Raw genomic sequence first — 24,859 nt, 5'->3', positions numbered from 1 at the left:
CATTTTTGGCATTTTTTCTTTTTCTCTGTTAAATTACTATCACCTCTTCACCGTTCCAAGTTGTATTACGTCCCTGTTTTATTGTAACTGCTACTTTTTCTTTTAGCACCTGTTAATGTTATTATTTATTTTTCCTTTTGGCACACCTTGTTATTTGTAAACCGGCATGATGCGATTCCATCGCGAATGCCGGTATAGAAAAAACTCAAATAATAATAATAATAATATATGGGCCTTTTAATACCAGCAACTCTTTTAAAATTCACTCCAAAATTTTGAATTCCTATTTTTCTGTAAAGACTGAGAACCTGAAGAAGAAGGCCCAGGAAACAGAGGAGGTGGCTGGACCAGATGCGTCCCAAGCAGTAAGTTCATGATATGGCCTTCAGGGAGATTTTCACATGGTCCATCTCCTGCTTCGATCGCCAGCCACACTATTGGCCTACCATTCAGCATGACCCTGTCTCTTCTTTGAACTTAAACAAACCCTCATGAAAACACACTCTGACCATGGCATTTCTATGGGTCACGGGCAGCACTGTCATGAAGCATTACATGGAAGTCAGCCTCGGGCCTAGCAGGAAAGTCTTCATGGTGTTCAAACCCACTCTTAAATTTATTACCACTGAAAGTACAATATAAGCCCCCTATCCTAGAAACACCCAGACTTTATGTGCTGCATCATGACCGTTGACTGCAACCAAACCCTAACTACCCTGACACAGAGTCTACCTACAAACCCATATCACTAATGAAGCACCATCTAGAAGAAATACTAAAACTGAAGTGTCCGTATATCTAGTAACCATTATATGGATTTTCCCCCACCTATATGATGGCATGTCCCGCAGCTAAGAGCACTTCTTTTTGCCTACACCCCTCTCAGAAATGAATGCCCTCTAACTGCCTGTATGATCATGCACATCACACCCTGGAGCATACGAAAACATGAAATGACAGACATTTTATGTTCTCTTCACAGGAGGAGGAGGAGAAGGGAGGAAATGTAGGAAGATGACGATGAGGGCCATGTCCTTTCTTCTGCTGATGGAGCCTAGGCCACTGCTTGGGGGCCTGCAGCCTCCAAGATCGGCTTCTCCTCCAACATCATCATCAGAGAACACAGTGATGGCAATCTAGCCCCTCCCCCCCACATACAAGAGGCCCAGGGCCAGAAAATGCAGCCATCCAAGTAGAGCCTTCTCCCCTTTCTACTCCAGGGACTGAGGCCAGCCAGCCATTGCTGGCCGAGGGAGGCCAAGACCCCTAGTGGCCCCTCCCACCATCATCTGCTGACCTGGCAGTAGCTCCTGAGCCTGGCTCAGTGGCTGAAGCACCTGCTCCAGGCCAGGAGCCTGTGTCTCAGGAGGCATTTGGCCAGGGAATGAGGATTATGGTGGATGAGTTGCAAGGAGTCCAAGCTGACCTCAGGAGTCTGGCCACTGTGTTGGAGCAGCTTCTCGAGACTCAAGATTGCCTCATGGATGCTCTTGAACTCCTTGGCATGAGGCCATTACCATTTTGAACAGAGTCTTAGGCCTTCAGGACCTGTCCCTTTTTTATGTATAGTTATATCCCTATATTTTCCCACCCCACCCCTCTTTTAATTTAAATTGTAAACAGCTATTTTAAAGTTTTAAATATTTCAAAGATTTATAAAATGTTTATAAATTTATATTTACTTTGGTCTCCATTGTTACATCCTATGGTTTATTTTCTACATCAGTAAAGTCCCTTTAAGGACATCCTATAGCCATAACTATCTATTCATGTTGCTTGCCATGCAGGTTTGTCCACTTGTTATTCTCCTCTTATCTACCCTTCCATCAACATTTAAATTTGGTTTAGTTGTGTTAAACCTGCACCCCTAAAACAGCTACTAGTAAGGGGGCCCTGAACTCAGAATTTTAAATCAACATGTACGACTTATCCCTCCTAAAGGGCACTAGATGTAAGTGCTGCCAAGCCAGAAGTAAGGGTTTAGTGTATAAAGTAACAATTACGTATCCTCTTAACTAAAATCACAGCATAGGGAGCTAAGGAGCACATATGAAGTGACCCTTTCTGAATTGGTAAACTTCACAATAGAGAAGAGGTGTTGTATAGATGTCCCGCTAGGAGCTTCATTCACCTGAAACAGACTGCTGCTGAAAATTCAACTAAGTAACCTCCATGTCCCACAGACTTCAAATGTCACTGAACAGAAGTGCTATCTTCTGCATACTATAGAGATTGAAGGCCTACCAGCTTTAATACAGGGGTCTGAAAAATGTACAGAAACAAGCCAACCCTCTCCATGCTCACACTGGCTAACCTGGCTGGTAGGGCCCTGCATCTTTCCTGAAAGCTCCCTGGTTCCATCTGCCAAACCATAAATGGAGTTTAGCACATGTGTATCGCTTCTAGATCTACCCTGAAATGCAGATATGCCAGTAAAAAAGAACACATTACCCTGTGATCTAATAAACATAAAGGATCATCTGCTATTCAAGTACTCTCACACAAAAGCTACCAGCTGAGAGCTATCAGGGACTCCTTGATTTTCTTATGGCCTGGTTTGGCCTCTGTTGGAAACAGGATGCTGGGCTTGATGGACCCTTGGTCTGACCCAGTATGGCATTTTCTTATGTTCTTAGACATCGCCCCTCACTCACCTCCACTATGAGTCATTTTTAATCACCCTCACACCAAACGTATTCCAGCCAGCCATCTGAGAACCAGAAGATGGTTCAGACCTATTAATTTAATCGGCTGTTTCACAGGACAAAGTGTTATTAGCTGAGAAGAAGCTATAGAAACCCATTAGAAACTCTTGGACTGATATATAGTAAGATACAGCACACATAGAAATTACTAAGAGATAGATAGTAGGGGAAAAAAGGAAGATGTTCCATATGGAGAAAAAACTTTATTGAATAAAAAAAGGACCGATCCTAAAATATATATCATCCAGGATCCTAATGATTAGGTATTCATCCACACATCCCATACTTTTCTAACACCCAATATATTCTTATTGTAGGTGGAATAGCAGCAGGCTCTGTTGCGCCCGTCGGTCGCAGGCAGCTGCGACCTCTGCTGCTCACCTCTTTTCTCTCCACTGCTTCTAGTCTGGGGAGGAAAGCCGTCTCCGCTTTTCCATGCCGACCCTCATGGCATTCCCGGGACGGCGTGGGCGCTCCTGGCAGCCATCTTACTTCCGGGGTAACCTAGGGCACGCGCGCCTGGCCCCTTCTTGAGCGCGTCATGGCGGGAACCTCGGGGGTGACCCCACCACATGACGTCACCCGCTTCTACTACTTAAGCTCAGCTGACCTTCAGTATGATGAGTAATTAAGGATTCCAGTCCTGCTTATTCCGCCATTCTGCAACTCTGGTTGCTGTTCCTGTCTGAGTGTTCTTGGTACCCATTCCTCGGGGGCCTCTCTCACACTTAGGGCTATCCGCTCCTCGGAGGGCCTCTCTCACTGCCTCTGTTCTCTTTCAGTGAGTCTTGCATCATTCCTTGGATGACCTGGCCCTGCTCCGTTCCAGGTCTTCTCGGTGTCTATGCTTCAATCTACTTCTTCAGTGCCGAGTGACTACAGTGCCTGCTCTCCACCTGCCTCTACCTTCACTGTGTGGATTCTCGAGTTACCCCGCTCTGCGGACCACTTCCAGATCCATACCATCTTGTGCAACTTGCCACCAGCATCCGGCCTACCCCGCATTGCGGACCACTACCGGATATCGCCTGCACAGACACCAGCAAGAGAAGGTACTCTTCAGGGCACCCCGCGCTGCGGGTTACCACCGGCTCTGAACTACCTTGTGTACATCCATCTACTATCTAAGGCCTATCCTGCACTATGGGCCTCTACCAGAGATATCCTACACAAGCACCACTGAGAAGAAATATTTCCAGGACCATCCAGCGCTGCGGGTCCTACATCTTGGACTAAGTCATTACTTATGCCTCAGGTTACCATTGCAGTATAATAAAGTTATTTCTCTGTTGTCCATCATCACTGAGACTCCGCCTGTCGTGGTGAGTCACCACAGGGCTCCTCCCTGTGGGTGGAGTCTACCCTCACCACGACCCAGGGGCCCACTGTCTAACATAACAGGCTCCATGGCATAAGGGTCAGGCAAGTCTGGTCCAGGTTTTTCCCACATTGCAAACTTTATGGAGAAACACTAAACTTAATCCTTAAGACCTTGAGCCGAATGATCCAGCTGTAATCCCAAAATATGTGGAATTTGTGCCTGTATTTTATTTATTTGATTTATATTGTGCTTTTTTTAGGTATCATTCAGATACTATAGGTATTTCCCTATCTCCAAGGGACTTACTATCTGTTTGTACCTGAGGCAATGGAGGGTGAAGTGACTTGCCCAAGGTCAAAAGGAATGGCAGCAGGATTTGAACCCTATTTCTATGCTTTTTAGCCCACTGCTCTAAACACTGAAGAGCTGGATTCCAGTGCATGTCTTCCTTCTTGCACCATGTCTCAATGCATATAATTCTCACATTCATTTTAAATCCTCCATCCAGCAGGATTAAACCCTATGACCCTCAGCATCACTGGGAATTGTGATCCAAAAAAGCATAGGCTTAAATATCTTAGAATACCTAGTCATAAAGCCATGCTTTTGCCTTCTTTCTGAATCTTAGGTACATGTTCTCAACCTGCAGATCTTAAGAAACAGCATGTCAAATTGTTGATGCAAAACAAAAACTATTCTACTTCTGGTTACAGATAGTCCAGAAATACCCAGTGGTGCAGTGGATAACAACAACTGTTCTAATGATATCAATACCCTTATCAGCACATAGCATGCGAGGAGGTTAGCCAAATAGCTGGGCTCACCCCAGTGTAAACATTTAAAAACCAGGGTAAGCACTTTAAACTGCAGTCCAGCTTTGACCGCAGTCATGTAAAATGGGAGTGACGCAATAGCTGAGAACAATACTGCACTCAGTAATCGAACATCAAATGAAAGAAATGCAGAGAAATTAAGAGTCCAAACACTGATCACCATGTGTTTACACCAATTTTTAACTTGGAATGGCAACTCCACTGTCTCATAGAACAAATATGTCTGCATGTATTTTTCACATGCAGACATTACCCTGGATTATTAAAGAGAACTTATATGCAAATTCCTGATTAAGCGGCCTGAAACAAGCATAAAAAACCTGTAGAAAGTTATACCTGCTCTATCAAGGGTAAATCTTATGGGGCCAATTTTAATATCGGCGCGCATGTGCGGGTGGGTGGCATCGCATGGGATTTTACAGAAATATGCGCGAAGACGCAAGTAGGGTTTTCTCAGTTCCACCTCAGTCCACTCCAATTAAGGAGCGGACTGGGAGGGAACTTCCCTATATCCCTTCCTACTCTGCCTCTCTTGTCCCCTCTCCTCTCCGATGCCTAATCCCTACCTAACTAGCGTAAATGTTTTTTGTTTTCTTGCTTACTGCTCCTTCGGAGCAGATGTACCTTCTGAATGCCAGCCGGCTGCCGGTGCGAGTTTCCTCAGGACAGCATCTGATGGCGCTGTCCTGGCCGGTCCCCTCCCCACCCAGACCCTGCCCCACGGCCTGCCCCTTTTCGATGGCCCGGCACTTTGGCGCGCACTGGGAGATAATTGCTTGGCCAAGCCGTTTCTAAAGAGCACTCGGCGCGTGCTTGGCCCAACCATGCGCGTATCTCCTGGATTTTACATGTGCCTAGCTTAAAAAATGTGGGCGTTAGGGGTCGATTTTCAAAAAAGCGCGCGTGCGTCCATGTGCACACAGTTTCCGGCATGCACGTGGACACAGCTATTTTATATCATGCGCGCGGTTATAAAAAAAAGATTCCCACGCACATATGCGGGGCCTATTTTAATGGCGACACATGCATGTGCGGGCGGGTGTTGACTAACCCGTACAAGGGGAGGGATTTTTAAAAAGTATGCGCGATGACGCGAGTAGGCCTTTCCCAGTTGCCTCCCAGTCCCCCTAACTACTCTTCCTACCTTTTCCCCTCTCCTCTCTGACCCCCGGCCCCAACCTATCTAGCCAAAAGTTTTTTTATGACTTTTCCGTACTGCTCCTTTGGAGCAGAAGTAATTTCTGTGCACCGGCTGGCTGCCAGCGCATGCTTCCCCAAGTCAGCGTCTAATGGTTTGTTCCCCGCCCCTCCCAGACCTTGTTTTTGATCTTCCAGCACTTCTGTGCGTACCGGCAGATATGTGCGTGCCCAGGTCACTTTTAAAATGCACTTGGCCCGGCCACGTGTGTTATTTCCAGGATTTTATGCGCGCCAGGCTTTTTAAATTTCGGGCATTTGGGTGTATGTGCACACTTTTTAAAATAGAGATGTATGAATGTAAATCTCAATCCCATTCCACGGAATGCTTATCCTCAGTTTGTATAAAAGTATGCGCAAAATCGGGTTACACACACATACTTTTATGCAAACTGCACCCAGAGCTATTTCATAAAACTGTTTTGAAAACCAGGCCTGAAATGGAGTCAACCTATTAGTATATTTTGTTCCGAGTTTGCTCACCAGTGACTATTTCTCCTGACAGCTTCATGTATAATATAGCACAATGGCAATTTGATGTTATAAATCTGATATGCATTTGGAAAGTTAATAATACAAATACAAATAAATTGTCTGCTCTTAGTCTTAGAGAAAAACAGATGTCAACAAACACAGACCTATATGAATTATACCTTGCCTTTGAATGACGAGACTTAGGGGTGCGTGCATAAAATATATGGGGTAGATTTTCAAACCGCGCGATTTGGCGTACTTTTGCTGGCGCATCAGGCGCAAGCAAAAGTACGCGGGATTTTAATAGATACGCGCGTAGCCGCGCGTATCCGCTAAAATCCTGGATCGGCGCGCGCAAGGCTATCGATTCCGTATAGCCGGCGCGCGCCGAGCCGCGCAGCCTACCCCCGTTCCCTCCGAGGCCGCTCCGAAATCGGAGCGGCCTCGGAGGGAACTTTCTTTTGCCCTCCCCTCACCTTCCCCTCCCTTACCTAACCCACCCGCCCGGCCCTGTCTAAACCCCCCCCTTACCTTTGTCGGGGGATTTACGCCTCCCGGAGGGAGACGTAAATCCCCGCGTGCCAGCGGGCCGCTGGCGCGCCGGGACGCAACCTGGGGGCGGGTACGGAGGGCGCGGCCACGCCCCCGGACCGCCCCGGGCCGTAACCATGCCCCCCGGGCCCGCCCCCAAAACGCTGCTGACACGCCCCCAAAACGCCGGGCCGACCGGGCCCGCCCCCGACACGCCCCCCTCAGAAAACCCCGGGACTTACGCGAGTCCCGGGGCTCTGCGCGCGCCGGTAGGCCTATGTAAAATAGGCGCACCGGCGCGCAGGGCCCTGCTCGCCTAAATCCGCCCGGATTTAGGCGGATTTAGGCAAGCAGGGCTCTTAAAATCCGCCCCTATATGCGCATAACTAGCTTGTACTCGCATACATGTTATTTTAAAAACATCAAAAGTACATACGTATTTTTGGTCTCATGCATACATTTACACATGAAAAAAAGAGGCATCTGGGGCATTTCGGGACATGGCCAAGTGCTATGAATGCAAGTTGCATTTTATAAAAGACTTATATGCATACCTTTAACATCTTTGCGTAATTTTACACCTGCTAATTATCCGTCTGTTTTACTATTGGTTGGATGGGAGGTATGGGTGAACTGGGAGACATTCAAAGTAAAGAACTAGGAGAGTTTTGTTGTCCTGAAGAAGGACTTGATGAAATGGTGGAGGTTTCGGCAAACTGGCGATTTCAATTATGGGTGCATGTTTTAAAATATACCGACTTCCACATGTAAACAGGGTTTTACATGAGCAAGTTGTAATGTTTTTTTGGATGTAAAATACACAGGTGTATATTTTGAAAATAGCTAGGAAAAGTACATACTTTAAAGACATTGAAATATGTGCTTTTGATGCATTACAAGTATTCATACATAACCATACATACATGTATGTTTGGGGGGCAGGCATACAAATATTTTCAATATGTGCATATTTCAATGCACAGGTTATAAAATATTGTCATAGATCTCCATGTGGCCATATACATGCAATTATGAGACCACACAGAGTTGCCTGAAAGTTAGCCTCCCTGGGTACAAGTAAATAAAAGTAATGATGACTAATACTGTCATTGCCTGCACTTTAGCTGGTCAATTGACAAATGGTGAACTGCAGTCCCCAGCTGGGAATAATCTACAATGAATCAAGGTGCACAGGCAGACTTGTGTGGGGACATGGTTGCACAGCCTTTGCCAGCATTTTTAGTCCTTTCTATAAGCACAGAAAAAATATAACCCAATGTTCAAACAACTACAAAAGAATAAAAGCACAGTACTCACATTGACCTCCTGCGACCCACTTGATACCAATCCACCAGAGGGTAAACATGGAACAATGGTGATAAACATGTAGGAAACTGATCTGGTTGAATTTTTTCCTCAAAATGAAAAATACGGTATCAAAGTACTCAACTCCTTTGGAGACATAGTACCACCACAATGCGGAAGCTACCTGTAAACAAGGAGATGCAAACAATAAGAACAGCTTGCGATAAGTCGACAACTAGCCCACACAGACCTATCAACATGCACGCAGAAACCAGGAAGAAATCTGAAGGCAAGGACAGCTTTTCACACTTAACATGACTGATGGCATGCTGTGGCTACACTTTAAAGTCCCAGCACTAACTAAATTGTTCAAATCATCAAGATACCCGTTTTGGAGGTATAATGCTTCTTCTTCTTTAGGAATTCTTCTTAAGACTCCTTTCTTTTTGTCTTAATATGCTGTATTGCCATATTTTATAAATATATTTATTTTTTTAAATAAAAAGTGTAATGGCTACACCCTTGTTAAAAAAAAATGTCCTTTCCTAAAGTTCATTCTTCGGCTATACATGCTACGTTCTATGCTACTCTTTGTTAGCCCTGGGGTTCTGACCCCAGGGCTAACATGCATAAATTATGCATGCATAAATTACAGCAACATGCATAAATTATAGCAAATCTCAATGGGAAAGTAGGGGTGTGCGCATATGCACAACTCTCTGTTTTGATTATCATCCCATTGAAACTGCTCACACAAAATTAAACCTGCTAAATTGCCTCAGAAATTGTCTGGAAATTTTAAATGCATATTTTTTAAAATGCAGAAGTATGCACATAGGTGCAAAGCCCTCCCCAGCCCAGGCCTGCCCCTGGGAAATTATGCACGAACATGACATTCGCATGGAAGGCCACCTGTATATCTGGTGAGCAATTTTGTAAAAAGCCATTTCTGTGCATCAAACAGTGCCTACCCACGGAAGTCCCTATGAAAATTACCCTCTGAGGGTCATTTTTGAAACTCGCTGTGGGACTTGCAGTCCTGTAGATCCAAAACCACATTTTCACAGGGAGATGCGCCATAGAGTTTCCCGTTGAAAATGTGGGCCGGCGGGGGAACAGGGTTCTTCTCAGCTTTAAAGCAGCTGCAAATGTATCCCCAGGAAGTCTGTATGGAGATTTCAGAATGTAGCCCTTACACATACTCTCCTTCATTGACCCATCCCTGCACTTTTTTTTGCTACAGATAAAAACACTTATTCTGTGGACAATGAGGAAGGAGGGCAATTTTCAGCAGCCCTTATGCATAGAAAGGTTTAAAAGTGGTCCTCTGACTAAGGCTGTTTCAGGAGTGAAATAAAAATATGAATAAAGTTGGAGACGTACACTTCCAGTACTAAACAAAGCAGGTGCATGTCATAGTATTTTTGTGTTTCGGTATTTTTATTGATCCTCCGGTAAGCTCAAATAATGCAGTATTTTCTGTGGGTGGGTCTAGCACTGTAACATCGGCAGGGTATAAGCAGTCCTGAGGAGCAGTGAGAGTTACAAGGACCAATATAAGCAATAACCTAAATATGCAAAATCCAAACAGATAATCATTTTAGATACACGAATGGTCTCATTTTGGTTTCCCGTTTGCCTACTGATTTATCTTACGAAAACCAGTATAAATCCATGTAAGCAGACATGGCTACGGCGAGAAAACCAAACAAAATCAACAGGAGCACTCTTTATGAAATGCACATAAAAGGGAGGGGCCATACTGATTTTGTCCAACTAAACTGGCAACTGAATTATTTCATCATGGCAGAAAAAAAAACTATATGGCCCACCTAGCCTGCCCATCCCTTCAATTAATCTAGCTCTTACAATTCCCATCACTCCCTCAGAGATCCCCTGTATTTATCCCATGATTTCTTGGTTTCAGATAATATTTTTGCCTTCACCACCTCCTCTGGGAGGCCGTTTCATGCATCCACTACCCTCTCTGTAAAGAAATATTTCCTAAGATTACTCCCGAGTCTACCTCTTTCCGCCCTCATCCCATGACCCCTTGTTCTAGAGCCTCCTTTCCACTGAAACCTTTGAAATAGTTAAATGTCTCTATCATATCTCCCCTCTTCTCTAGGGCAGTGGTTCTCTACCTTTTTTTCTAACAGGACACACCTGAGAGATGATGCTCACATGAGTGACACTCTGAACACATGACCATCATGGGACTAAATATAAACATATGCTCTGCTTCCACAGGAACTCCCCGCTTCCTAAAAATGGGTGCAGAGCAGAACTAAGACATTTCCCTGTACAACTCACCATGCAAAAAAAGATACTCTGATCATAGTGTCATCTCAATAAAAACATCACAAACTTCCTCTACTACCAGGTGCATTATAAAACAATATAAAGCCTAGAAAAAAACCCAAACTCCCACTCTGTACATGTCTATCAAACCTGCCATACTGCAGCAGCACTAACTCCAAGAAATGAAACAGCAATAGCCCTACCCATGAAAAGGCAGCAGTTCACCACCAGGGCAATATAATATTGAGAAACTACAACAAATAAGGCTGATACAAATCCCTACATGCTAGTAAAGTACCTCATCTCAGTCACAAACACAATAAAGAACACAGACCTGACTTTACTAAATATAGAATAGAAGACCACAAATTACAAATGTGGAAACAAAACCTGGAATGGAAACCCCAAAAAGCCACTCTGCATGCAGTGCAAAACTGGAGAACTAGAAACAGAAATATATTTCCTCCTACACTAAGTAAAGTTCAAAGAGAGAAGAAATGCATATTCACAAAACTGACATATTATGGCTCTTATATCCAATCACTCCCCTCCATGCAGCCATCAGCCCTCACTTCCCCAATTACTCAATCATCCCTTCACATCCTCATATCCCTGTCCAACATTCCCGATACTCCCCACCCCTCCGCACTATCTGCCCTGTGCTCCCTCTCTCCCCTGCACAACACTCCCATCCTTCCCTACCCAGCATGCATCTGACCACCTCTTTCCCACCCCTTCCTGCTCAGCATTCCCCTGACCTCTCTTTTCCCCCAACCCAGCAGCCCCACACCTCCCATCTCTCCTCCTTGCCCAGCAGTCCCATCCCCTCCTGCCTCCACCTCTCCCTACCCAGCAACCCGAACCTCCTTTCCCTCACTCCCAATCTTCCCACACCTTCCTGCCCTGCACATTTCCCCCCTTCTCCTGACTCCCAGCCAGCAGAAAAGCCTTCAGTCCAATCCAGAATCTCCCTCCCTCATTACCAGCAGCAGATGAGGGCAAGAAGCACTGAGGAGAGGAAGAAGAGGAGACAGCAGCAGCAGCAGCAGCAGCAGATCTTCAGGGCACGCACCTCTCTCCCTCATGCTCCTGCTTTCACATCTGGGCCCCATGGGGTGAAGAGTGCTTTAGCAGCCTCAATGCCAGACCAGGCAGGGAAAGATAAAGTTGAAGTCCTACCGGGCCCATATGAACAGGAGTTGGTGGTATCTCACTCTAATCTATGTGAAGGAGGAGGGAACAACTTTCCACCGGCCAGGAAGAGGAGAAGGAAGCAAGAGCAGCTTCCTGTCATGCCCAATGAAGGAGGAGTCAGCCAACTCCTGCCCAGACTGATGAGGAAAGATCAGTCTTCTGCTGGCTCTGCGACACAGCTCCCAGCACTTCCTGACACGTTAGTGTGTCCCGACACACCTGTTGAGAACCACTGCTCTAGGGTATACATGTTTAAATCTTTAAGTCTATTCCCATATGCATTAGAATGAAGACCGGTGACCATTTTAGTAGCCACCCTCTGGACCAAATCCATCTTGTTTATATCCTTTTGAAGGTGCGGTCTCCAGAATTGTACACAGTATATCAAATGAGGTCTCACCAGGAACCTATACAGGGCAATATCACCTCCCTTTTTCTGCTGGCCATGCAAGCATCTTTCTGGCTTTTACCATTACTCTATCCACCTATTGGCCACATTAAGGTCATCAGATACAATTGCCCCCTGATCCCGCACTTTCTTTATGCTTAGAAATAATTTTGTCTCCAATATTGTACCTCTTCCTTGGATTTTTACAGCCTATATGCATTACTCTGCATTTTGTAGGATTAAATCATAGCTGCCGCTGCTAAAAAAACGCAGAGTATGCAGTTACGCCTTCTTAAAAAAGAACAGCCACCAACTGCTAGTGTTACAAAGTGAATTTTCAAGGGCAACAAATATATTAATCTAACCCGATGAAAAATAGTCTTGATTTCTAAGACTTTATGTAGCCTTTTCCAGCTTGTGTATTTGAAACATTTCTAATAATAGTTTTAAAATATACTGAGTCTCACTTCACTATCAGTCTAGTGAAACAGCATTTTGTTTTTCACTCTTGCTGCTGCTCTTTCATTTGAACTATAAATCTGTTGCAGTACAAATGAACTGTAAGTAAAACACTGCTATTGCAATAAAATTATCGGATCGTATGATTTCCAAAATGGTATTATGTATGAAATACTCAACAGTAGAAAAATACTGGCCTTTCTGACCAGGACATTAATCTCCAGAGGCATCTTTACCCCCTACGCTATATAATCTGTTATTCAATAAGCCCCTTTCTGGGAAAAGATTTTCTGGGGTTATGGGACAAAACTAAGAAAGGTTTAATGAGTTTACACCTTGCAATTCTGGGGTAGCCTAAGTTTTCTGACATCTGTATAATCACAATGCCCTCATGAGAGAAGGTCACATTATCCTCAGTCTTTTCTTATCACAGTTCCATTAGTAATCTACTGATCAGTCATCATTTTCCCAAACTTCTAATGTGTAAATACACCGCCTTCCATAGCTCGCTGTCTTCCCACCTGTTTTTTTCATTAAAAACAAATAGCCTAAGATAATGTTCTTGTCATCAATTTGACTTTACATTTCATTCATTAAAAAAAATGAAACAAAAATTGATACCTGCAGACTCAGAGCTTGCAATTCTGTCCTTTTTATCTATCTGTCTTACTTGCTTCTCCCCCAGCTAACAAAACAGAAAAATCAGTTATACGTGAGTACCTATACCTAGATATTCAGCAGAACTTAGATCCCTGCCGGTGCTGAATATCAGCCCTAGCTGGATAAATGTTAGCCATGCCCTCAAAATTCCCTTCACCCTGCCTCAATATCTGGCTAAATTATAACCTTTCACCAGTGAAAGGGGTGGGAAAATTCAAATCTTGGGGTTTGTCAGGCTAATTTAAAAGGTAGCTGTACAAGCTTTTCTGAATATCAACTTCATCTTTATGGTTTTTTTTACAATAACATGGGACTCCGTTACTAAAAACTGGATTAGTTTGTTTGTTTTTTAACATGGCTTTGTAAAATTCTCTGGAAGGTGTATGCAATGCCTTAGCGCTACCCTTAGCACCTGCTCAGGGTTAATCTTGCGGACACTCAGAATGTGCTGCCAAACACTGCCCAGGCCCATCTGCACCTGTGCACAGACCTCTATCCTGGTAGACTCCCAGCCACCAACTGGATTTTCACTTGCCTCTAGGTGTTCTCTGAGGACAGTCGGCTGCCAGTTGTCACACATTGGTGACATCATCGGACGGAGCCCAACTTATGTCAAAGTTTCTAGAACTTTGACTGAGCCTCGTCGAATATGTTCCAGCATGCATTTTACCTTGCATCCACACAGGGTCTCCTTCAGTCTTATAGAATTCAAGAGAAGAAAATAATAAAAGAGAAGAAACCCATGTAAGGGAACTTCAACTCTGCTGAGTGTGCTGTGGTGATCAAAAAAGCAAACAGAATGTTAGGAATTATTAGGAAGGGAATGGAAAATAAAACAGAGGATATCATAATGCATCTGTATCGCTCCATGGTGAGACCGCACCTTGAATACTGAGTGCAATTCTGGTCACCCCATCTCAAAAAGGAAATAGCTGAACTGGAGAAAGTGTAGAGAAGGGCGACCAAAATGATACGGGGCATAGAACGGTTGCCTTATGAGGAAAGGCTAAAGAAGTTAGGGCTGTTCAGTTGGAGAAGAGGCGACTGAGGGGGGGATATGATAGAAGTCTACAAAATCATGAAAGGTCTTGGACAAGTAAATGTAAATCGGTTATTTACTTTCTCAGATAATAGAAGGACCAGGGGGCACTCCATGAAGTTAGCAAGTAGCTCATTTAAAACAAATCAAAGAAAATTCTTTTTCTCTCAGCGCATAGTTAAATTCTGGAATTCATTGCCAGAGGATGTGATTTCAGCAGTTAGTGTTATTGGGTTTAAAAAAAGGTTTGGATAAGTTCCTACAGGTTAAATCCATGTTGCGCCGGAGGTAGACCCTTGGGCCAAGGTGGGGTTGATGCTACCCACAGGAGGGATCCTACGAGTCCCCACCGTTGGCAGGCAGAGAGGGCTGATGGATGGAGGCCGGCTGGCGCTTCACCAATACCAGCCCTCGTTCCCCACGAGTTGAGCCTTTGGGTACCGGGGCCAGCTGGACTTAAGGTGGCCTCCGTCGGTGGTCGTCAATGGATGGATCGAGGTCAGCCCAGAGACAGCAACAGGTGAAGGTATCAGTCCATACTGGAAGAGGCGGAGTCTCGGATACCCGGGCACCAATAGGAACACAGTCAGACAGAGGGCACCCGAAAAAGAGCAGGCCGAAGCCTGAATAAGCCACGTCCAGGACAAGGACTGAAGAGGCATCGTAGAGCAAACTAGGTTCAGGGCTGGCGGCAATCTGGAAGCAGTGGCAAGGAAGGCTGAGGTCTGGATGAGGAGAGAAGCAAGTGCATGGTCAGACGAAGCAGAAGTCCAGGGCTGGAGAGAGGCAACAGAATAGTCAGGCAATGCAGAGGTCCAGGGCTGGAGAGAGGCAACGGAGTAGTCAAGCAATGCAGAGGTCCGGGGTTGGAAAAGGCAACGGAGTAGTTAGGCGATGCAGGGCATGGCGCTGGTCGGAACGGCGTCTCTCTGCAGGCCACGCGGAGAAGCCTGGTGCGGGAGCAGTAGCAAAGCTGGAGGCACCAGGGGCGGCCTGAGGACGGAGCCGGCAGCCCATAGCTGCCAGAGACAAGGGACCAGGCACTGGATTACTCTGAAAGAGGTGAGGAGGCCGAGCCACAGGTCTGCCGCGGCCAGTGCGTGTAACAATCCATAAACTGTTATTACGGTAATTAATAAGCAGTAGTAGCTTGTGATCTGTCTAATGTTCAGGTACTTGCCAGGTACTTGTAACTTGGATTGGCCACTGTTGGAATCAGGATACTGGGCTTGATGGACCCTCAGTCTGACCCAGTATGGCATTTCTTATGTTCTTATGAGTGGTGGGCAAGTTTCATGAGGACTGAACATCTGTTATAGGTAAGCAACTTTGCTATCTCAGAGGATAAGCAAGTTGGCAGTCCTCAGAAATGGGTGAATCCCTAGCTAAAGGCTGCCCCCCTAACATAAAAGGGACCAACAAAACACCAAAATGGGCAGAACAACAACTAGTTTTGTTGGTAACAGGGGGGGCGGGGGGTGTTGCAGCCTGAAAACAAACAACAGACTCTATGCAGAAACTGGGTTCGGTTCTACACCTCAAACAAGTTCCAAAAGACAAAAACCTGCTGTCGCATCGGCCACCTCTATGCAAACAATAATGCAATGTGAATGTGTGGAGAGAACTCCATGTCACAGCTCTGCAGATCTCTTCCATGGGAACTGCTCTTAAGTGGGCCACCAATGCTGCCAAGGCTTTGACAGACTGAACCTTGACATGTCCCCCAAGATATAATCCCGCCTGGGCATAACAGAAGGAGATGCAGTCCACTAGCCAATTTGAAATCATCTATTTGGCAATGGTGACACCCAACTTATTCCTATCAAAAGAAACAAAAAGTTTGTTTTGTTTATTGTCTTCTGTCCATTCCAGATATAAAGCTAAGTCTCTTTTGCAGTCTAAACTGTACAGGGCTTGTTCACCTTGATGCGAATGGGGCCTGGGAAAGAATGTTGGCAGGTGATAAGACCACCCTATCATGGAAAAACTTAGTGTAAGGTGGATAAGTCACTAAGACCTGGAGCTTGCTGACCCTGTGTGCTGAAGTGACTGCCACCAAAAATATGACCTTCCAAGTCAGGAAATTCGGGTCACAGGACTGCAGCAGCTTAAAGAGAGCTTTCATCAGCTGAGCTAACACTACATTGAGGACCCAAGAGATAACATGAGGCTTTAGGGGAGACTTCAACTGAAGCAGACCCCAACTATAGGCTGTTCAGAAATTGACATACAATCTACACCACAGTGGTATGCGTCAACTGCACTTAGAAGAACTCTAATGGATTTGGTCTTTAAGCCAGCCTCCAATAGATGTAGAAGGTAATCAAGCAGTTTTTGTGGGGAGCAGGAAAACAGAACTAGGGCCTTCTGCCCATACCACACGTAAAACCTTCTCCCCTTCAGTCCATAAGATTTTCTAGTGAAAGGCTTTCTGGAAGCCACCAAGACCCGAGACATATTCCAAAAGATTGAGCGGTTGCAATATTAACCTCTCAACATCCAGGCTGTGAACAATAGGGCCTGGAGGTTGAGATGTAGGAAACTGCCTCAATCCTGTTTCATGAGATCTTGGGAAGTCCCCAGTCTGATCGGTTTCCAGATGGGCATCTCCCTGAGGAGTAGAAACCAGATCTGTCTTGGCCAATGAGGGGGCTATGAGGATCATACTCCCTTTGTCCTTGTGAAGCTTCAAGAGAGACTTTGCTACCAGTGGAGCTGAAGGATATGCATATAGGAGACCCTCGCCCCAATGCTAGGCGAGGGCATCTGAGACTGGTTTGCCGCATGTCCTGTACAAGAAGCAGAACTGAGGAACCTTTATGTTCCAAGGCGCTGCAAAAAGATCCACATCGGGCTTCCCCAGAAATGAAAGATCTGGTTTGTGACCCCTTGGTCCAGAGACCATTCGTGAGGTCTGAAGGCACGATTCAGTTTGTCTGCTATCACATCTCTACTCTGGCCCAAGGGATAGAGTCCATAACCAGATCTGGACCACTTCCTGACACAGGAAGTATGGTCATGTACCTCCCTGCTTGTTGACATACCACATTGCTACTTGGTTGTTGGTTTGGATAGCTGATCACCCGGAGCTCCAAGAAATTGATTTGATAAAGATATCCTGGGTGGACCTTAGACCTTAAGTCCATTTACATGAGCTCTACAACCCAGGGTGGACATATCCATAGTGAGGACAATTTGGGTAGGGCATCCACTATCTCTCTACTTCTGGTAGATTCTTCAGAAGGGATTCTCCAGTTTACATCTGGCAGATTAAAATCTCCAACAATCAACACATCTCTCTTCTTTCCCACCTTTTGGATGTCTTCGATCAGATCTCTATCAAGATCTTCCGTTTGAGTCAGAGGCCTTAAAATGGATGTATATCATCTTCTTTTAGGACTTCCCATGCTTCTTCTCAATTCCACCTTCCTTCAGTTGCTTTGATATTGTTTTTTACTTAGCTCAAAAGGAACATCATCAATGTAACTGTGTTGTTAGGATGTGACACCTCATATTTTGTGTGGAGCCTCTCAATACTTTTCAGAGGGTGCTCTCGTCAAGTCGTTTTTCAAGCGTTAACCATAATATGTGGACTCGGTTATACGCTGTATAGACTCATTGATTTTATAATCACTGGTGTCAGCAATCCCTGATCTTAAAGCAATGGATTTGCAAACATGAAACAGAAAAAAAATTTTTAAAGAATTTTTTAAGGTTAATTATGCGATGGAAAGCGTTCACTTATCGTATTCTGCTGAGCGTGCATGGGTGACAGCTTTTTTTCACAAACACCGGTTTAAACCCGACACGTCCGTGTTTCGTGGACTTCTTCAGGGGTTTTTTACTTTCTCAACGGTGTCTGAAATATAAACAATAGAGGTTAAACTTCTAGACCGTAATTTCAAATGAAAGTTATGTTAACACATACGTCATCCAATGCTGTAGGCATACATAGTTGAAAGCTTGTCCCATCTTATAGACGCTTCGTGCGCGATCACAGCTTGAAAAAGCAGGATCCGCCATTACTCTACCGCGCTTTATTTAAAGAGACATTTCTCAGTCAGCTGCAGACCAGTCGAAATAATGCCGGAAGTGACGTTAACAGACTCAGGCTAAAGTAATGATGTCCACTCAATGGTGTCATTGAGTCCTGCTGGTGCTTCAGTAGCCAAAGTAAAAATCCACCATTGTTCTCTGTGGTTGAGATGGTTCATGACGTCACCGCCCCTTGAATTGATTTGTACCTGTTCTAAAACAGTCCATTTTAATTGGTCAAATGTATGCAAATATTGGGAACAGTGTTTGACAATTGGGGCTTCGATGTTCCCTGTATTGATGCGGCTCCGATGTTCACGTAGTCTGACTTTTATCTGCCTTTTGGTGCGACAACACAACAGCACAACTATTTTCAGTTTAATGATGCATTCTTTTTACAGATCCATGGCATTGCAATGGGGTCCTCAGTGGCCCCCTCAATAGCCAACTTAGTTATGGACTGTTTCGAATGTTCATTCATTTATTCTTCAACCTGGTTTTCACACATCAGTTTTTGGATTCGTTATATAGACGATCTTTTATTTTTTTGGACAAAGGAAGAAACAAATTTACAGAATTTCTTATCGTGGATTAATAGTTTGGATCCTGACTTAAAATTCACCTTGCAATCCAGCAAAACACAAGTGCCATTCCTAGACATCATGATCTATAAACAAGCTACCACTCTTCACACCACTATATACCGTAAGGATATTGAAAGAAATAATCTCTTGCGTTATAACAGCTTCCATCCGCGTGCATTTAAAAATGGCTTACCTGTCAGCCAATTTTTTAGAATACGCCGTCTCTGTTCCACCAAAACTGATTTTAAAGCTCAAGCGCAAGTTTTGGCATTAAGATTTTTTGAAAGGGGATATCCATTTTCAGCGGTACATCGGGCTTACAAACAGGCTCTTTATTCCCCCCGTGAATCACTCTTACAGTACCGAACAAAGGATCCAGTGACAGCTAGTATCTGTGTTTTACCACACACAGACAAATCGTATCTAATTGTTGAAAGTATTAGAAAACACTGGCACATCTTACAATTACATTCCTCTTTCAATGAAACTCCATTAATTTCTTATCAACGCAGCAGTAATATCAAGGATCAGGTGGTGCATGCTTCTTTAACGCACACTAAACCTAAAATAGCTGATGGCACACACACCAGATGTGGAAGATGCGACATCTGTGAGCTCACCATTGAAGGGCATGAATGGCAACATCCCACCACTCGAAAAATCTATTACAAAAATGCAAATACCACATGTGAATCCACACACATCATTTATCTAATCCAATGTCCATGTCCTCTACTATATGTGGGTCGCACCAAAAGGCAGATAAAAGTCAGACTACGTGAACATCGGAGCCGCATCAATACAGGGAACATCGAAGCCCCAATTGTCAAACACTGTTCCCAATATTTGCATACATTTGACCAATTAAAATGGACTGTTTTAGAACAGGTACAAATCAATTCAAGGGGCAGTGACGTCATGAACCATCTCAACCACAGAGAACAATGGTGGATTTTTACTTTGGCTACTGAAGCACCAGCAGGACTCAATGACACCATTGAGTGGACATCATTACTTTAGCCTGAGTCTGTTAACGTCACTTCCGGCATTATTTCGACTGGTCTGCAGCTGACTGAGAAATGTCTCTTTAAATAAAGCGCGGTAGAGTAATGGCGGATCCTGCTTTTTCAAGCTGTGATCGCGCACGAAGCGTCTATAAGATGGGACAAGCTTTCAACTATGTATGCCTACAGCATTGGATGACGTATGTGTTAACATAACTTTCATTTGAAATTACGGTCTAGAAGTTTAACCTCTATTGTTTATATTTCAGACACCGTTGAGAAAGTAAAAAACCCCTGAAGAAGTCCACGAAACACGGACGTGTCGGGTTTAAACCGGTGTTTGTGAAAAAAAGCTGTCACCCATGCACGCTCAGCAGAATACGATAAGTGAACGCTTTCCATCGCATAATTAACCTTAAAAAATTCTTTAAAAAAATTTTTTCTGTTTCATGTTTGCAAATCCATTGCTTTAAGATCAGGGATTGCTGACACCAGTGATTATAAAATCAATGAGTCTATACAGCGTATAACCGAGTCCACATATTATGGTTAACGCTTGAAAAACGACTTGACGAGAGCACCCTCTGAAAAGTATTGAGAGGCTCCACACAAAATATGAGGTGTCACATCCTAACAACACAGTTACATTGATGATGTTCCTTTTGAGCTAAGTGTCAATATATACATCATTACTTATACAGTTCATCTTTGATATTGTTTTTGACATAAAGAGCTATTCCTTCCCCTTTTCTGTCCTCTCCTCCCTTAACAAGTTATAGCCCAGTATGGCCATATCCCAATCATGAGAATCCGTGAATCATGTCTCCATAACAGTAACAAAGTCCAAGTCCACTCCACCATTAGGACCTGCAGGTCTGGGATTTTATTGCCCAAACTACAAGCATTTGTGGTCATAGCTTTCCAATTTTTCTCCCTTGATTTGTTATGCTTCCTAGTCGACTCTTCTGCTTTTTTGAGCTGATTGATTTTGGTTTTTCTCTCTTCCCACTTCCTGTATTGCTTGCGGGTGGCATGTCAATTTCATTGGTAATCTCCTGCCACCCCATTCTTTAGTTTAAATATCTGAATCGCGAAAAAAATAGATTTGAAATAAGTAGACCAAAAAGTTGCCAAAGTGAGGTTCTCACCCTACCGCGAGATGACAGGCTCCGTGGAAGAGAGTGAAGGGGACTCCATGTGGTCTTGTGGTATAATGCATACTGGAACATGCTCAATGAGGCTCAGTCAAAGTTCTAGAACCTTTGACATGTTTTCTGTGCCAGGCTCCATCCAATAATGTCACCCATTTGTGAGGACTGCCATCCTGCTTTTCCTTGGCGAATGGTGGATTCTAAAGACACTGAGACCCCAACCAACCCAAGGTAACACAGTTCCTAGAAATGCATCTACAGACAAAATACAAAAAATATTGGGATTGCAATCAGTCACAAGACAGAAATAACAAACATACCAGGTCATTTATCAAACCGCGATGGCCGGGATCGAGGTGGTACAATGCAAATTAGGGGAAGGGGAGGAGTGTGGTTATGGTTTTCATGGAGTTATGTCCCAGCAGCACTGTGGGTGATAATGTTTTCTACAATATCACCGGCAGCACCACAGGAAAACTACACATTTTCCTGTGGCGTTATGAGTGCGAAACTGTGAGGCCCGGCCGCAACCGTGGCGGGCGAAAACACACCGCCGCAATGTAGCCGGCTGCACAGTTTTGCTGCCCCGGCCCTTTTTTCCATGCGGCTCATCATTCTGCTATAAATATAAAAATATAAATATAGCAGAATGATGGATCTAGGCCTAAGAAGTGTACTAACAAAGAGCAAGAACAATGAATTGAAAAAAAAAAATTTGCAAACATCAACAGGTAAGACAAGAATTTATACAGTTAATGCTAACTAGACAAGTTTCAATGTAGTTAGTCAATGCCTGGGGAGGTTTAGGAGAGGCTGTCCTCACAAGGATGTGAAGAGCCGGGGCAGGGTCTGGCATAGATCTGGTTCCTCTGCACTCCCAGCCAAGACAGATTTTTGGCAAACTGTGGGCTAGATCATTCTGGAGCTGGTAAGGCACAACCACCAATGAAGGCCCAAGGCACGATCTTCCTGACCAACAGCAGTACAGAATGGTGCGACAGTACACCACCTTGAGGAGATTGGGGGAGGACAGGAATAAAGAGGGGGCTTCTAAAATTAAATCTGTACTTGAATGGCTCACAATATCTAAGCATAAGAAACTCAAAAGATAAGATTGTTGTTCTGGATTTCCAGATCCCAAAGAACATATAAAATGGGTTCTCATCCATACTAACTGGGTAATTTTAAAAGGAACGCACGTGCACCCATAAACGTGCGTATCAGCGCGCGAGTAGAAATGTGCTGCAATTTTAAAACATGTGCGCAAGTACGCACGTAGCATTTAAAATCCCCCTGCCGCACGTTAGTGTGCGCAGAATCTTAAGAGGCGACTTGCGTAAATGTCCCATGCGTATTTCTGCTAGGACTTTAGTGGCTTTTATGCGTGTGTGCAGGCAGATTTTAAAAAATGCTCGTGCAAGGGAAAAAACTGTTTTTCAATTAGTCCATCAGTTTGTCCAATTGATATTGAGGTCTTCAAGACCCTTCTGGTTCTTTATCCTGTAAGCCCCCCCACTTGACCCCAAACCTTCATGCTGTGCTAAAAGTCCTAAAACGCAAGATCTCTAGATTTGCTCCTCATCAGGTCCTGCAGTAATGTTACGCGGATAACAAGCGGCTGCGCACCATGGTCAGCTTTTTTAAAATTCAGAATTATGCGCGTAAGTTTTAACCCTGCCCTGGAACAACCATAGCTCGCCCCTTTTCCACCCCATTTAGGCTTGATGCATGCATGGGTTTGTACGCGCGTACTTCGCGGCTTCTTAAAATCTGCGTTGCTTACGGGTGGCCTGCATTCGCACGTATGTGGCCGGTTTTGCGCAAACAACGCTTTTAAAATCTACCTGTAAGGATTTCTCTGTCTAAACAGTTCATTAGACCTATTTCAGTCTTTTTCAGTTTTAGGAGTAATTTGATGATTTCCACTGAGTCTGCTTCGTTTTTAAAAACTAGCAGCAAGGGATTCAAAATGGTAGTTCTTTGAGTGACTCTAGTGCTGTTAGTACTGCAGACATGTGAAATAGTGCCATTGGCTTAATCTAATATGAAGTTGTAATGCTAAATTTGTTTTGGCTACAGTTAATAATAATTAACTTCAAGGTCCTTTTAAAAACTAATTTGTTCAAGAAAGCATTTTGGTAATGGTTGCTGATTTGATTTGCGGAACTGGTCTTGCCTCTGTTTTGTTTATTGTTTTATTTATTTTATTCATTATGTATGTAATATTGTTCAATGCTTAGAGCTTAAGCATTGGCCTCTTATAAATCCACATAAATAACTTCACAAATAAACATTGTTTGATATGAGAGGTATAATTATACCTTCTCCTATTCTACTTGTAATCTTACCTTTACTTTTGTTTATAACTGATTTACATTACTAAGAAATAATTTAAGCATTTATGATTAGAGTAGTTTCTTGAAGCATTTACATTTAATAATGATAAAAATTAAATTTCAAAACACTAGGGAGATAAGATTCTCAAAATTTCCATGTGTGAGCCTGTCCCCTGCTCTACACCAGTCTGACTCGACTCTATGTACCCCAGGGGTCCATAAAATAAAAAGAGATCTGATGCTGGTTTTCATGATCTTGGCACCAACTCTGTAAGTTAAAAAAAAAAACAAACAAAAAAAACACAAACCAAGTTAGATGGTTGATTGGGCCTAGCTTAGAGGCTTAAGGGAATAAAAGTCTCTTGCTGGATAGGGAAACTAAAAATCAGCTTTTCCCCCCTGTGACCATCAAACTGCCACCATACATAAATCTTCTGTCTTCTCTCTTTCTTTTCATTGGCAGACAAGTAACTTCCCTGGAATTAAGTCATCATAGTCTCACACAATGATCTTTTCTTCAATCTCATCACAATTTTTATTCTTCTGGGGTACCAGCAGTCAATCAAGAATACAACACAATACACAAAAGGATGAGTCATAGGATTCCACAGCAAAGATAACAACAGCAATATAAAGAAACACACTCTTGGGCCCCTGGAGAGAGAGAGAGAAAGACTAGCCATTATACCCTCACACTAGAGAGGTATTTATATCTCTATGGGAGGCCCACCTAGTCACTCGAGGTGAGGTTTAGGTATTAGTGTAGGGGTTAGGGGCACTTTGACATTCAAAGTGAGATGTTTGAACAGAACAGTGCTCTCTTGTAAAGATTTGATGACCTTGGGAGTGAGGAAACTCACCCAAAGATGAGATTTGTGCAATGTCTCCACCTAGCTCTCTCTCTCTCTCTCTCTCCCTCCCCTTAAACCTACTAAACATGGTCCCCCCAGTGGTTGTATGTAGGAAATACATCAATTCTGGCACTTATTGCAAACTGTGAAAAGTTATCGCAGTTTGCGCTTCACATAGGTATTAGCGCAAATTGTGATAAACTGCCTATTACCATAAAGCACACCCCTTTTCCTATCGCATGCGATATTTAGTGCATTTTGATAAATCCAGGCCTAAGAATCACCCAAGAATCTCTACAAGTATCACCCTTTCCCACTCAGACTTATATACACAGGGTACAAACCCCCTAGAGGTTATTTCTCCACAAACTTACTTAAAGGAATAGGCAACATTACCATCCTGGTCCACCCAACAATCCCCCTAATATAAGCAAAGACAAAGGTTACAGTAAACCCTGGTTTGTATGCTGTAGTGAAGTACGTGCTCAGGT

General features: G+C 43.9%; 1 protein-coding gene across 1 annotated transcript in view; it reads right to left on the bottom strand.

Moving 5' to 3' along the window:
• ELOVL4 (ELOVL fatty acid elongase 4) overlaps nucleotides 1-24,859 on the bottom strand; it is a 94,995-nt gene that overhangs the window by 13,761 nt on the left and 56,375 nt on the right. The window contains exon 4 of the mRNA XM_029595557.1: nucleotides 8,379-8,550. Coding sequence (XP_029451417.1) covers nucleotides 8,379-8,550 — 172 coding nt within the window. The remainder of the gene's footprint in view (nucleotides 1-8,378; nucleotides 8,551-24,859) is intronic.

Source organism: Rhinatrema bivittatum, chromosome 3 (assembly GCF_901001135.1).
Source record: "Rhinatrema bivittatum chromosome 3, aRhiBiv1.1, whole genome shotgun sequence".
NCBI classification, from domain to species: Eukaryota; Metazoa; Chordata; class Amphibia; order Gymnophiona; family Rhinatrematidae; genus Rhinatrema; species Rhinatrema bivittatum.
Note: the sequence above shows the minus strand (reverse complement) of the source record. Positions and strands in the feature narration are given on the sequence as shown.